General features: G+C 35.9%; 1 protein-coding gene across 1 annotated transcript in view; it reads left to right on the top strand.

Annotated features, from left to right (window-relative positions):
• The first annotated feature begins 4875 nt into the window (after nucleotides 1-4875).
• NODGS (nodulin/glutamine synthase-like protein) overlaps nucleotides 4876-14936 on the top strand; it is a 141160-nt gene continuing 131099 nt past the window's right edge. Inside the window, exons 1-5 of the mRNA XM_089991248.1 lie at nucleotides 4876-5045; nucleotides 6121-6372; nucleotides 7077-7145; nucleotides 7241-7355; nucleotides 7459-7564. Of these exons, the coding sequence (XP_089847374.1) occupies nucleotides 4878-5045; nucleotides 6121-6372; nucleotides 7077-7145; nucleotides 7241-7355; nucleotides 7459-7564 (710 nt within the window). The 5' untranslated portion in view covers nucleotides 4876-4877. The remainder of the gene's footprint in view (nucleotides 5046-6120; nucleotides 6373-7076; nucleotides 7146-7240; nucleotides 7356-7458; nucleotides 7565-14936) is intronic.

Below are 14936 nucleotides of genomic sequence, written 5' to 3'. Positions count from 1 at the left end.
AGGACAGAGTCTCCTTGATTTAAAGAAGAAGTTTGCTTTCAGCAGGGTTGTTGCTGAAAGTGGGACCAATTTTGGTCTGTTTGATCTTGTAGTGATACAAGTTTGATAGTGAAAATCTCAAGCAGGTTTTGCTTGGGGACTGGATGTAGGTCTGGAGGACCGAACCATGATAAAATCTTTGTGTTCTTTGTGTGTGAGTGCTTTGCAGATTTCAAAATCTTTCAAATTTCAAAGACAAAGTTTAAAAGTACTATTCACCCCCCCACCCCACCCCTCTAGTGCTAGTTGCATCGATCCTGCAATACTTTCATTTGGTATCAAAGTAAGGTTTGCTATCTTTTTATTTTACCATCATCTAGCATGACAACATCGTCTTCTCAGCACAAAGAAGGATGTTTCTTAGTCTGTCCTCCTCTCTTTGACGAAACAAACTATGGATACTGAAAAATAAGAATGACAATATTCCTACAATCCATGGATCATAAAATTTGGAGGGTCGTTTTTTAAAAGTATCAAGCACCATCAACAAATTTCAGCATATGGACCGATAAAGCAAAGAAAATTGCTTCACTCAATGCCAAGGTTATGAATGCTCTATATTGTGCCATTGACAAGGTAGAGTTTAATCGAATCTCTCAAAGTTTCTCAGTAAATAAAATCTGGCATATTCTTCTTATGACTCATGAAGGTACGTCAAAGGTCAAGGAATCTAAAATTGCTTCTTTAGTTCATAAATTTAAATTATTTAAAATGAAGCAAAATGAGTCAATTTCTAAAATGATAACAAGAATAACCAACATTACAAATACAGTCAAATTCCTTGAGAAAATTTATTCGTAAGTAGATTTGGTTAGAAAAATCTTGAGGTGTTAAACTCCAAAATGAGAGAAAAGGACCACAGCAATAGAAGAAGCCAATGATTTGAACACCCTTTCTCTTAAAGACTTGGTTGGTAATTTGATGGCATATGAAGTTCAACTTCAAGATCGACAAGAAGAAGAACCAAATAAGAAATCTCTTGCATTAAAGGCCACTTCAGATTCAGAAGATTCTGATGGGGATGAATATATTGCCCTTATCACTAGGCAATTTAAAAGCTTTATCAAAAAGGGGAGATTTCAAAGAAAGGTAAAGAAAACTGAACCATCAAATTATGATGAAGTTAAGTGTTTCAACTGCAAAAAAGGTCGAACATATAAAAAAAGATTGTCCTCTTTTCAAAGTCAAAACTAAGAACCAATTCAAGAAAAAAAAGCATTTCAAGCAAATTGGGATGAAAGTGACTCTTCTTCCGACGAAGAATCGAATGAAGAAGTCGCCAACATGTGCTTTGTAGTACAAGAAGAATCGGTAAGTCAATTTGATTATGATGAGTTATTAGAAGCTTTTAATGAATTATATACTAAATTTAAGAGTCTACGTTCTAAAAATAAAAAGTTGAAAACAGAAAATTTAACTCTTGACTCTAACAACAAAGTATTACTTCAAGAGATGAAAGATCTCAAAAAGAAAAACTTTTCTCAATAATCTAAGATAAAAGAAATTGGCATTAGAACCAATGCTTTGCAAGAAGAAATATCTAGTTTGAAAGAAAAATCAAATGGTTTCCTATCTATAGTGACTAAGTTCACTAATGGTTAAGAAAATCTATAAAGACTTCTTGGTTCTCAAAGATGCTCGGTTAACAAAACTAGATTGGGATATAGTTTCTTTGATACTCAAAATAGATCGATGCTCGGTTAACAAAACTGGATTGGGATATAGTTTCTTTGATACTCAAAATAGATCAAACTATGTGGTAAAGAATCATCAAAGTCAAAACTCAAAATCATTGGTTCAAAGAACTCAGTTTTCTAGTCATGCATATCATGGTTTAAACCTCAAAAAAGCATGTTATTATGTCCAAAAACTCTGATTCAAGAGTTGATTTCCACTCTTATAACGTTCATTGAACCCATCCATATGGCCAGATTTGGTCAAAACAACCTTTCCCTATGAATTTTAATTAGGGAGTTACTTACCCACGAGAGAAGGAAATACTATCCCTATTTATATCCACTGATTAGGGTGTGTTTGCCTGCAGCAGACGCATGCTCTGCGGTGATGTGTGCCTAAGAATAGCAAATCGAACCCCCCCCCCTAGGGGGGGACCCTTTTCCACCATTGTGTTGCCATGGTGGCCCCAGTGAGAATGCATCTTATCTTGTGCATTTCTGTAGAAAGGCCCAAGCTTCCTGAGGCATGCAAACGTTCGCCTAATGTTCAGTTTTCCTTTCTAAAAACTGCTTAATCTAGTTTGGCCCACACAATCAACGAGTGCGCAGAGGTGGCCCAATTTAGTTTCTATTCTAAGTCACGTTAATTGTATCAAATTAGATTCGGATTCAATCGCCTTCGATCCAAATCTGACAAATCTTATAATGGCCATTAAAAGAGAGACAAGATCACGTGGGTTATTGTCCCTTGTCAGGATTTTACTATTGGCTACATCACAAATAAACCAACACCTCACTCAAGATTATTTTGAAAAAAGGTAATATTTTCAATAAAAAAAGGCTAAAAAACATGTTTTTTTATTATTAACAATATTTTTAAAAATTTAACAGCAACAACTACGCCTTCATCCCAAAACAATTGGGGTCGGCGATATGAACCAACAAAGAAAATCATTATGGGTCTTCCACATGAATCCTTCTCCTCCATTCATTTCTATCCAATGCCATGTCCTTGGTGAGGTTCAAAGCATTCATATCCTTTCTTGTCACCTCCATCCATATCTTCCTAGGCCTACCCGGACCTCTTTTAACTAATATATTTTCCCATTTCTCCATCCTTCTAACTGGAGCATCATTAGGCCTTCGTCGAATATGTCCAAACCACCGTAAACGATTCTCTCTCATCTTATTTTCAATGGGTGCAACACCTACCTTCTTACATATCTCCTTGTTCCTAATCTTATCTTAACATAAAATATATTTTATTTAAAATCCATTAAGAGGAAAACTGAAATATATAAATTAACAAAATATGAAAACTAATATCTACCAAAAATTTTAGGGCTTTTTGCAAATCTAACCTATAAATGCATTTGGAGTGGTCTATTTGTTATATGCTTGAATATTTACAAAAATTCTGAGTCTTTGATTTTCAAGCCTTAAATGATCCTTCTTATATACATCATACACCAGAATAGGATAATCTAAGAGATCAAGTATCTAGAAATACAGTGAAATTTTAAAAAAAATGTAAAACTTACAAACCAGTTTACATATTTTATTTTTTAATTATTAAATATAATAAAAAATAAAATTTATTAAAATAAATTATCATTTTTTCGAGGAGAACATTGAAACAGGGTGTCGGACTGATTCTCAGATTTACTTCGTCCATGTGTATGCGTGTAAAATTCGTTACATACATTGGGAGTGGGTCCCATATTCCTTGCCTCCCATTAAACCGGTGGGACCCATCATCCAAAGGTCGCACTCCGACCGCGTCCAAATAAGCAAGGGCCGGGCGCAGATCAGGTCATGCTGAAAATGAGCGTTTTGGCTCATGCGGACATGGTGGCCATCCGATTTGCATTTTAAAAAGCACAAAAGTCAACAAAACCACGTGGCATTCATCCAAAATGCAAACAGACGGCCACGATGTCCGCATGAGTGCTTCCCTGAGAATTTGGCCCTCGATTTTGGGAGGAAAAGAGTTTTCCGAGTAAGGGAAAGAGATTCCCGTTTGAACGCTGCTGCAAGAACCAACACATCTACTTGACGAAAATACCACCATTCTTTTACAAGAATTCCGTGATAATTTTTTACCCGTAATGGGTTACATTTTACAAATCAGCAATTAAGTAGAAAATCACAACAATGACGTTAAGATGGACTTCAAATTTTGCCCTAGCGGAAGACGATCCCGACATTTCTGAAAATATTGCAAAAATATCGCAGCATTTTATCAACTGTTTAAGACGTTCAAAATTTCGCAATGTTTTGCAAACACTATGATGTTTTCAGTTTTCTAACGAGATCATGTTTTTGATGATTTATTCGTTTTTACTTTTCATGAGGAATGGTTTACATATTTATACTTGTTATTCTTTTTTTTAGTTATAAAAATTTGGGCTTAAAATAGTTTTTTTTTTGAAAGGCAAACTGGGGTTAGGCAGACCCCTACAAGTTAAACAATTATACCAGGTTCATTGAACCTGCAACGTCCCAACACAAGGTGACGTGCACTACCTGCTCCTACCGCACAAGCGACAGTTTTAATTGTAGAAAACAAGGCAAAAAACATAAACACACATATGTGCGTGTGTGTTTGTGTGAGTTTTATTTATTTATTTTAACAAAGCTAAGATATTGGAATTAGAAGCTTCAAATCTAAGACCCAACACTTATCCTTAAAAACTATTATTTGAGAACGACAAAGCTTCTTGCTCTAAGCGTGTCTATTACACGAAATAACTCTTTAACTAGAATTCAGAAAAAGTTTTTTTTTTTTTTTTTTAAATTTATCGAGAAACATACATTTTAAATGTAGCTTTATTAACCGAAATCACTAGAATATGATAACGGGAAATATAAAAACTAACATGTAAACCGCTATTTTTATGGTTATTTTTTATTTTTATTTTTCTTAAATCTCAAAAAAATAACATTGTTAACGATATAAAAAATAAACACTGGATAAAAAAACGAAGTATGGCAAGGGTTTTCTTGGTAATTCACCACGCCGGATAAAACGAACGCAACGGAATAAAATAAAATAAAATAATTAGCACGTCTAAAGAGTGACGAGACATTGGTTGGCTTTGCATAGAAGCCAGAGTCAGATCACAGCCAGACTAAGATACGCTTAGAGAGAGGCGCAAGGCGATGGCGGGAAAGTACAGAGAACTAGAGAAGGTGATAGAGAGCATTTCTCTGGTCGACGCTCACGCTCACAACATCGTCTCTCTGGATTCCGACTTTCCCTTCATCCGATGCTTCTCGGAGGCGGAAGGAGGCGCCCTTAACGACGCCCCTCACACCCTCTCCTTCAAGGTCGCCTCCTCGATCCTTATCTTCTTATTTTTGCTTTTCTCTGTAATCGATTTCCTCCTGTTGATGTTCTCGTTCTTCGATGATTCTGTTTTGGTTCGTTTGTTCTGTCGGTGCGCAATCGATCGCTCGCTAATCGCTTGAGAGGATCTTGATTGTGCAAGTTCGATCGCACTGAGTTGAGTTGATCAGTTTGTTAGGAGATGAGCTGTTACGTTTCGTAGACGATTGCGTGTGTTATCGATTAGCTTCGTTCACTGGAATGTGAATCTTGATGTTGGGAAGTGCTTAAATTAGGACGGTTGATGGTGGATACCATGGAGTATGATGACTGAATTTATGAAAATGTCGGTGTTGATTTTGTTTTGCTAAGCTTCTACAGATAGAGAGTGGCAATCGTTGCCTGTTTTTTCATGATCTCTGGTAGGGGAAGGCATTTATTAGAAGAATTTCATGATGAATGTGGAAGGTTACTGTGTTTGTATAATAGTTTCTGAATTTGGGATTTGAAAATCTGCATAGTGCTACAAAGGAAATTTGGATGTGTACGACCTTGCTTTGCATCGGGTGAATCTCTGTATCTGTAAACTGCGTATAGTTGTCGAAGTGAGAAATTGCTATTTTGTGATATAGGAACTTCTGACTGTGTTTTTATATGTACTGCATTTTACTTGTCCTAAAGAGTTGCATAGTTCTGCTCTTTGTGCTTAACCTCGAATCATACAAGTTTGATGGTTCTTGAAGAAATTTAAAGTGGATTTTTTTCGTGCTTGTTTTAGGTGGGGTTAAACTTTGTCAATTCTTTTCTTGATGATTTTTTTTTGTATTGTCACAATGTCACCTGGGGATTTCTTCAATTGTCAATAGAAGTTCTGTTTGTAGCAATGACATACTGACAGCTCATAGTCACATCGAAGTGCTGGCATTTCTCTATTGCAGAATGTTTACTTGCTCACTGTCTTTTCCATGCTCATATTGATTATTATTCAATTACATGATTAAATGCTGTTATGGCTTGTTGCCCTTGATAATAGAGGTTTTCTTGTTTCTAACCAAGAATGACACTTTCAAACAACAGAGAAGCATAAGGGATATTGCTAGCCTGTATGGCTGTGAGGCATCGTTAGATGGAGTACAGCGACATCGTGAGTCCTCTGGGCTTCAATGGATCTGCTCAAAATGTTTTGAAGATGCAAAGATTTCTGCAGTCTTTATTGATGATGGGATCACTTTCAATAAAATGCATGATGCTGAGTGGCACAAGAGTTATGTGCCTGTTGTTAGTAGAATACTGAGAATTGAGCGCCTTGCTGAGGAAATACTTGAGGAGGTCTCTCTCTCTCTCTATATATATATATATATACACACACACATACATCTCACACAAATAGTAACCTGGTATAGGCATTATGTATTTTGAAGAAGCTTTTTCCTTCCTAGCACCTCTTTTATTCATTATAGCATCCTGCCACTTGCCTTTATGAAAAAATTAGGCACTTTGATTTCCTTTTTGCTGATAAAAGAGTTCCATTGCAATGTGTCATTTGATATGTTTTAGGTTCCGTTTTGTCTTATAATGTTGTTTGTGACCTATGCTTCCAGTTTAGTTGATGCAACAATAAGCATAGTTAGATAAGAATGAGACCTTGAAGCCCTGCATGAAGGTTATTTTGTTTGATTGTTTGTTTGCAATGCATTTTAGTAACATCTTAGACTTCTTACTAGTGTCAATTGTGCAAATACTTCACACAAGTGGGGCAAAGTGACCATACCATATGGTGTTTTACTGCCATGTTGAGGTTGGATCTTGTCCACACCTTTGCTGGAGCATTTCTTGTTGTAGCAATGGAGCCAACCTTATGTCGAGTGTAGCATCCTTGGGCTGCCAGACCTCAATATCTTCCCAACGCTATCTCCTTTACTTGAAAAGAGAAATAAAGGCGTGTCACATGTAACAAATTTACACATAAAGGTACTTCTGATCTAAATTTGCAGCATTAAATTTCTTGAGATTGTGTTTTCATTTATTTTCAGGGTCTACAAAATGGGAAGGAATGGACACTCGATAGATTTAATCATATTTTCTTAACAAAGTTGAAACAATATCCTATGGAAGTTTTTTTTATTATTGACATGTACTTTTTAGTTTTTACCAATCATTGTTTTAGTAGATATGTTTTTCTTAACAAAACTGCAAAGCTGCTGGTAAAGTTGTGGCTCTGAAGAGCATAGCTGCTTACCGAAGTGGCCTAGAAATTGATACACATATCTGTAAGGAGAATGCTGAGGATGGGCTTCTAAAAGACCTTAGTGGTGAGTTGTATTTGGTGTTCATGATGTTTTTGGAATTTGGATACACAAAAATTATCTTCTGCAACATTTTTATGTAACTGTTCTTAGTTCTACTTCTGTTCAGGTGGCAAACCTGTTCGTATCAAGAGCAAGAACTTCATTGACTACATATTCACATGCAGCTTGGAGGTAGCATTATGTTTTGACTTGCCTATTCAAATACATACAGGGTAAGAATGCTGAAGACATTTTTTTTCTCTTGGTTCCACATAGAGCCTTCTACCTTTTGTAGATCTTAAGTTCTTTGTGCGACTTAAATTTGGATAGTAATACAAAGTTCTATAAGAAGTATGGGCATTTTACCTACTATTGAAATTTGTGACATGGAATTAATGGTTGATAGATTATATATTTCTCTGATGTCATGGTAAACTAATGTGTGATATTTGCCTAAACCTTGATGTTTGTAAAATTAGCTGATGAATGGTAATTATGAAACGTGATAATCTTAGCTTTTGTGTGATGTAGTGCATTTACTGCATATATGTTTGTGCATATCTTGATTGTGTAATTTAATTGGTGAGTGTAGAAGGGAAACATGAGAGTCTTAGTACTTTGTGATGCAGTATACTTATTGCAGATGCCAACACATGAGAAACATTTAGAGATTGCCTTGTCATTATTTATATGGAAACATGATCTGGACAGATCATTGCTTGGTCACATTCTATAAATTTCATTTCTTTGGATAATTCTATACTCAGCAAAGAGTCTGTGCACATTGGAATGTATGGCTGTTCTTTCTCTGGCATCAGGGCATGCCTAGAGAATACAGTTGCCTGAGGTTGAACCCCTTAGTCCAAAACTAATCTAATTTACTAGATGATACTTTAGGAAGGAATGAAACCGTTAGCCTTCTAGAACCTGACTTTAGTATGGAAGTCATGCTCAGGATCTTGGAGACTTGTCCATTCCTTTCCATGAGATGAATCGTGACTTCATGCGCAAGATTCAAAAGAAAGAAATTGCAGAGGCTTTGAAGAAAATGAAATCAAGAAGGGCAGTTGGCCCAGATGGTGTACCTATCGAGGCTTGGAAATGCTTGAGAGAGAAAGGTTTAGAATGGTTGACAAATCTTTTTAACAAGATTTGACGGACAAATAAAACTCCTAAGGAGTAGAGGAAGAGTACTTTGGTGCCTTTATATAAGAATAAGGGTGATATACAAGATTGCACAAACTATCGTGGTATAAAACTCATGAGTCATACTATGAAACTTTGGGAGAGGGCGATTGAGTTTAGGTTGATGAAGGTTGTCATGATATCAGAGAATCAATTTAGTTTTATGCCTGGAAGATCAACTATAGAAGCTATACATCTTCTTAGACAACTTATTGAGAGAAATAGAGAGAGAAACAAAGATTTGCGTATGGTTTTTATTGATTTGGAGAAGGCATATGATAGAGTACTTAGGGACGTTCTCTGGTGGACAATGATGAAGAAAGATGTTTCTCTCAAGTACATTAGTATAATTAAGGATATGTATGAAGGAGTAGTAACCAATGCCCACACTTGTGGGTTACATCAAGGATTTGCTTTAAACCCTGTCCTATTTGCTATAGTGATGGATGAGCTTACGAGATCAATTCAAGAAAATGTGCCGTAGTGTATGTTGTTTGTTGATGATATTGTTTTGATTGATGAGTCTAGAGCTGGGGTTAATGTTAAGTTAGAATTATGGAGACAGGCATTGGAAGCAAGAGAGTTGAGTAAGAGTAAGACAAAATATATGGAATGTTGGTTTAGTAAGCAATGAAGTAGTGATGGGAGTGTAGTGAAGCTTGGTGAGTAAGAAATATCGGTGGATGATTGTTTCAAATATTTGGGATCTATCATTCAAAAGTATGGAGAAATTGATGGAGATGTAAATCATAGGATAAAGGTTGGGTGGATGAAATGGAAAAGTGCAATTGGAGTGTTGTGCGATCGTAGAATGCCATTGCGGTTGAAGGGAAAGTTTTATAGGACGACTATTAGGCCCGCTTTACTATATGGTACGGAATGTTGGGCTGCCAAGAGACATCATATTCAAAAAATGAGTGTAGCTGAGATGCGTATGCTTAGATGGATGTGTGGAAATACAATAAAAGATAAGATTAAGAACGAGGAGATACGTAAGAAGGTAGGCGTTGCACCCATTGAAAATAAGATGAGAGAGAATCGTTTATGGTGGTTTGGACATATTCGGCGAAGGCCTAATGATGCTCCAGTTAGAAGGATGGAGAAATGGGAAAATATATTAGTTAAGAGGTCGGGGTAGGCCTAGGAAGACTTGGATGGAGATGATAGGAAAGGATATGAATGCTTTGAACCTCACCGAGGACATGGCATTGGATAGAAATGATTGGAGGAGAAGGATTCATGTGGAAGACCCATGATGATTTTCTTTGTTGGTTCATATCGCCGACCCCAATTGTTTTGGGATGAAGGCGTAGTTGTTGTTGTTGTTGTTTGTTGTAGGCTTTTCAGTGTTAGATGCCTATAAATGGAAAGCTAGCCCAACTGACACCATTATTTCTTTACGCTAAATGTGCACTAGAAGAGAAACAAACAATTAATACAAGTTTTAAGTTTTGTTCTACAATCTTGGAGAATATTGCTAAGATGTTTGTTTATTTGTTCATCTATGGGTTCTTTGTGCATTTGAATTGATGATGTACTATATCTAGAGACTAGCATTTGGTGAATATGCTCTGAAATACTCAAGCGTTTTTTGCAAATGAGTTAAACCCTTCAAAAGGTGGCTTTTGTGGACTTATGGGTATGTTTTCCCACCCTTGACTTTGTAACCCCTTTATGGGTGTGAAAAATAAGAATATTGGATCCTACACCAGAGCCTAGTGTCCACTGTATGTTGTGGCAGAAGATGGATGCCTGAGATAGAGAGGTTGTCTTCTAGTCATTTTAGCATCATAGACCACTGCATAGTATTTGGTCACCAAGAATAGGGAAAATATACAAGTAAAAATAGGCACCAAAAATTCTGATTTAGTAGATACAATTTCTCTAAAATTGGCTTCCATCTATAAGATCTGCACCAAAAAACACATCTTTAAAAATCAAAAGTTTTGGATTTTTTCAAAAACCACCAAACTTCCACTACCAAGTATTAGAGTTGTGCCAAAGCTAAATTTGAACCTTTTATCAGTTTCACAAATTACAGATTATGGTTGCAAAGTTTTATTTTTTTCTAATAATTGTTTAATAGAGGATCTCCAGTCCGGGAAGCTGATTGGGCAAGGCCATAGAAGAGATCTCTATGTAATGGACAATCTTGAGTTATCAAAACAATCTTTTTGTAATTTTATGGAAAAGAAAGATATAAAAAATTGACACAAAAGACTAGAACATCCTAGTGTGACCAAATTACATTTGTTTCCATTTCTTACTAGTTATAAAGAAAAGAATTTGGTTTGTCAAAATTGCATTCTTGGCAAAATGAAAGCTTTGCCCTTTGAATAAAGACATTTTATACCAAAAAATCCTTTTGAGTTAATACATTCGGATGTGTGGGGACCGACTCCTGTTATATCCAAAGGTGGGGTATAATACTATGTTGTGTTTATAGATGACTATAATAGACATTTTTTCATCTTTTTTCTTAAACAAAAATCAAAATTATTTGAATGCTTAAATTTTTTTTATTTCTATGTAAAAACTTAATTCAAAACTAACATTCAACTTTTTAGATCTGATTCTAGGGGGGAATTTGTATCAAAAGAATTCAAAAATTTTCTTGACTTAAATGGGATTATTCATCAAAAATCTTGCCTATACACTCTCAACAAAATGGTCTAGCTGAAAGAAAGCATATACATATTGTTGAAACCACTAGAACATTTCTTATATCAAGAAATGTTCCAAAAATGTTTTGGGTTGAAGCCGTTCTTACAACATTTTATTTGATAAATAGAATGCCTTAAAAAACTATTGAAAATATATCTCCCATTGAAAAATTGTTTAAAATCTCCCCCGATTACAAAAGGTTGAGTCTTTGGATGTAAATGTTTTATTCTTACCCATAGAAATGTCAAACTTTCCCCAAAAGCAATCCCTTGTGTTTTTCTAAGCTATGCTGAAAATCAAAAGGGATATCGATGCTATGACATGGAAAGAAACAAGTTATATGCTTCACGAAATGTTACATTTCTAGAAAATGAAGATGGTTTTAGCAAAGAAAAAATCCAAGAGAACTATGATTATTTGTTTCTTTTTTATCTTATCAATGAACATGATGGATGTGAAAACATTCATAATGAGCATGAGAGTAAAAATGAAGACACTCATGATGTAAGTGAAAATGTTGACAATGGTCTTGATAATATTGACCCACTTTATACTACCATACAAACATACACTCGGCGGACCGAAGATCACCCACCACGTGCCTTACAAAGATACTCACAAAATCAAGATGTAGACAATGATAGTATTAGAAAATCAATAAGAATTTTCAAGGCCCCTAGTAGATTTGTATCTTATGATTCCTTTGAACCAAGATGCCGAGCATGTTTAATGACTATACACTCGTATACCGAACCATATTTATATTTACAATAATGACTTTTAGGATATACATTTTAACACCCCCCCTCAAACTTACGGTGTGATAACCGCAAGTTTGTCAAGAAGGAAATGAAATCTGGGCGAACATAGAGCTTTTGTGAAGAAGTCGGCAAGTTGATACTCAGATGTCACATATGGTAGATCAATAACCTTCTTCAAGTATTCTTCTCGGACATAATGACAATCCATCTCTATATGCTTTGTTCGCTCGTGAAAGGTGTGGTTCTTGGCAATGTAGATTGCACTTTTATTGTCACAGCATAGCTTTGTTGGTTCTTTGACAACAACTCCCATATCTTCCAGAAGACGTCGAATCCATACAATTTCCATGGTGGTGGATGCCATGGCTCTATATTCGGCTTCAGTGGATGATAAGGAGACCTTCTGTTGCTTTTTACATCGCCACGAGATCAAAGATTCTCCTAAGAAAATACAAAAACCAGTGGTGGAGTGACGGTTACTAGGGTCACCTCCCCAATCTGAGTCAGTATAAGCAAGCAATTTTAATTCAGAGGAAGAAGATAGAAAAACTCCCTTGTTCATGGTTCCCTTCAAATATCTAATGATGCGAAGGACAGCACTCATATGAACGGTTGTAGGGGCATGCTGAAACTGACTGGCGATGTGAATAGCATGCGACAAGTCAGGTCGAGTAATGCTAAGGTACATTAGAGAGCCTACCAGCTGCCTGTAAGGAGTAGGATCAGTCAGGGGAACGCCATCATCAATCTTCATTTTTGATCCTACGACTTCAGGAGTTTCGCATACTTTGTCATCAGAAATTCCTGATCTGTCAATAATCTCACAAGCAAGCTTAGACTGAGATAGAAAATAACCACGTTGCGAATAGGCAACCTCAATACCAAGAAAATATGTCAGAAAACCCAAGTCTGACATCTCAAATTTTGAAGTCAAGACGGACTTAATACCCTTGACTCCTTGAACATCATCACCTGTAATTAACATGTCATCAACATAGAGTAATAGAATCACAATTCCTGCATTAGATCTTCTAGTAAATAGAGCGGTGTCAGTATAACAGGAGGAAAATCCATTTTCTAACATTACACTAGTGAATCTATCATACCAGGCTTTGGGGGCCTGTTTCAAACCATAGAGGGCTTTACGAAGACGAAGAACTTTATCTTTAGGGATCTTCATGCCGGGTGGAGCATCCATATATACTTCTTCGTTAAGATCACCATTTAAAAAGGCATTTTTCACATCCATTTGAAAAATGTTCCAATTCTTAATAGATGCAATAGTAATAAGACATCTAACTGTAACCATTCGGGCTACAGGGGCAAAAGTTTCCTCATAGTCAATTCCATACTCTTGCCCATACCCTTTAGCAACTAAACGAGCTTTATACCTTTCTAAGGATCCATCGCTTTTGGTTTTAACCTTAAAAACCCATCGACAACCTATAGTTTTCTTTCCTATGGGTAGAGTTTGAAAATCCCAAGTTTCAGCCCTTTTAAGGGCATTAAGTTCATTTTGCATTGCTTCTTGCCATTCTATACATTTTTTGGCTTCTTCAAAATTCCTTGGTTCAAAATACGAGTGAATGGCACTAAGGCAAGCCCTATATCGAGGTGAGAAAGAATCAAAAGAAACAAACCGAGTTGGAGGTCTTCTATTCCTTTCAGATCTCCGGTGGTCAACATTAGGAACAAGTTCACTATACTGATCAAAAGCACTTCTAAAGGTGTCTTGGTTTCTACGAGAGTAGGTTATGGGATCATTTGAAAGTCTACTTTCTTGTTCATTGAGTGAGTTATGTTCACCAATGTTATCATCATTTTCCTCATCGTGATTTGATGATATATCATCATCACTAGATATATCATCATTACTAGACAATAGATCAAATAAGAAGGAATAATCAAAATTTTCTTGTTCAGAAACAATTTTTTCAAAACCACTTTCATTTTCCAAAAAGGTTACATTTCTAGAGACATATAACTTATCATCTCGAAGATCATAACAACGAAACCCTTTTTGAGTTTCGGAATATCCAAGAAAGGCACAAGGGATAGCCTTGGGAGATAATTTGTCATTCTTATCCGTAAGTATAAAACACTTACACCCAAAGACACGTAACCTATTATAATCCGGCTCCGTTTTATATAAAATCTCAAAAGGGGATATTTTTCCTAATATCCTGGATGGCAGACGATTTATCAGATAAACAGAAGCGAGAGCTGCTTCTGCCCAAAAATTTTTAGGAATGTTTTGGGAGATAAGGAGGGTCCTAGTGGTCTCAATGATGTGCCTATGTTTTCTTTCGGCCAACCCATTCTGTTGAGGGGTTTTAGGACAAGACCTTTGATGGATAATTCCATGATCCTCAAGATATACCTTAAATTGATTAGAGAGATATTCCCCTCCAGAATCACTTCTAAATATCTTTATATTACTGTTGAATTGATTCTTGATCATTGAATGAAAGATTTTAAAACACGAAAAAACTTCATGTTTGAACTTAAGAAAATAGATCCATGAATATCTGGAAAAATCATCCACAAAAATGACATAATAAGAAAAGCCTCCTTTTGAAGTCACAGGTGCGGGTCCCCAAACATCCGAATGAACAATTTCGAAATTTTTAGAAGAGAACATGGTTCTTTGTTCAAAAGGTAAACTTTGCATTTTTCCGAGAATACAATCATTACAAGAAAATGAACTTTTACATAGATCTTTTGCAAAATGCAAATAAGACAACTTGGTGATATTAGGATGACCAAGTCTTTTGTGCCATACATTTATATCTTTGTTTTGGGCCACATTACAAAAAGATTTTGGAACTCGAAGAGATTCCATATAGTATAAGTCTCCTTTTCTAAAGCCTTCCCCAATCAATTTCCCGGACCGGCGATCCTGTATTAAACATTTATCACAAGAGAACTTAATATCGCAACCATGGTCCGAGAGTTGAGAAACAGAGAGAAGATTTAAATTAAGTTTAGGTATAAA

Source organism: Nuphar pumila, chromosome 16 (assembly GCF_984573655.1).
Source record: "Nuphar pumila chromosome 16, dmNupPumi1.hap1.1, whole genome shotgun sequence".
Lineage (NCBI taxonomy): Eukaryota > Viridiplantae > Streptophyta > Magnoliopsida > Nymphaeales > Nymphaeaceae > Nuphar > Nuphar pumila.
This window is presented reverse-complemented; position numbering and strand designations above follow the sequence as displayed.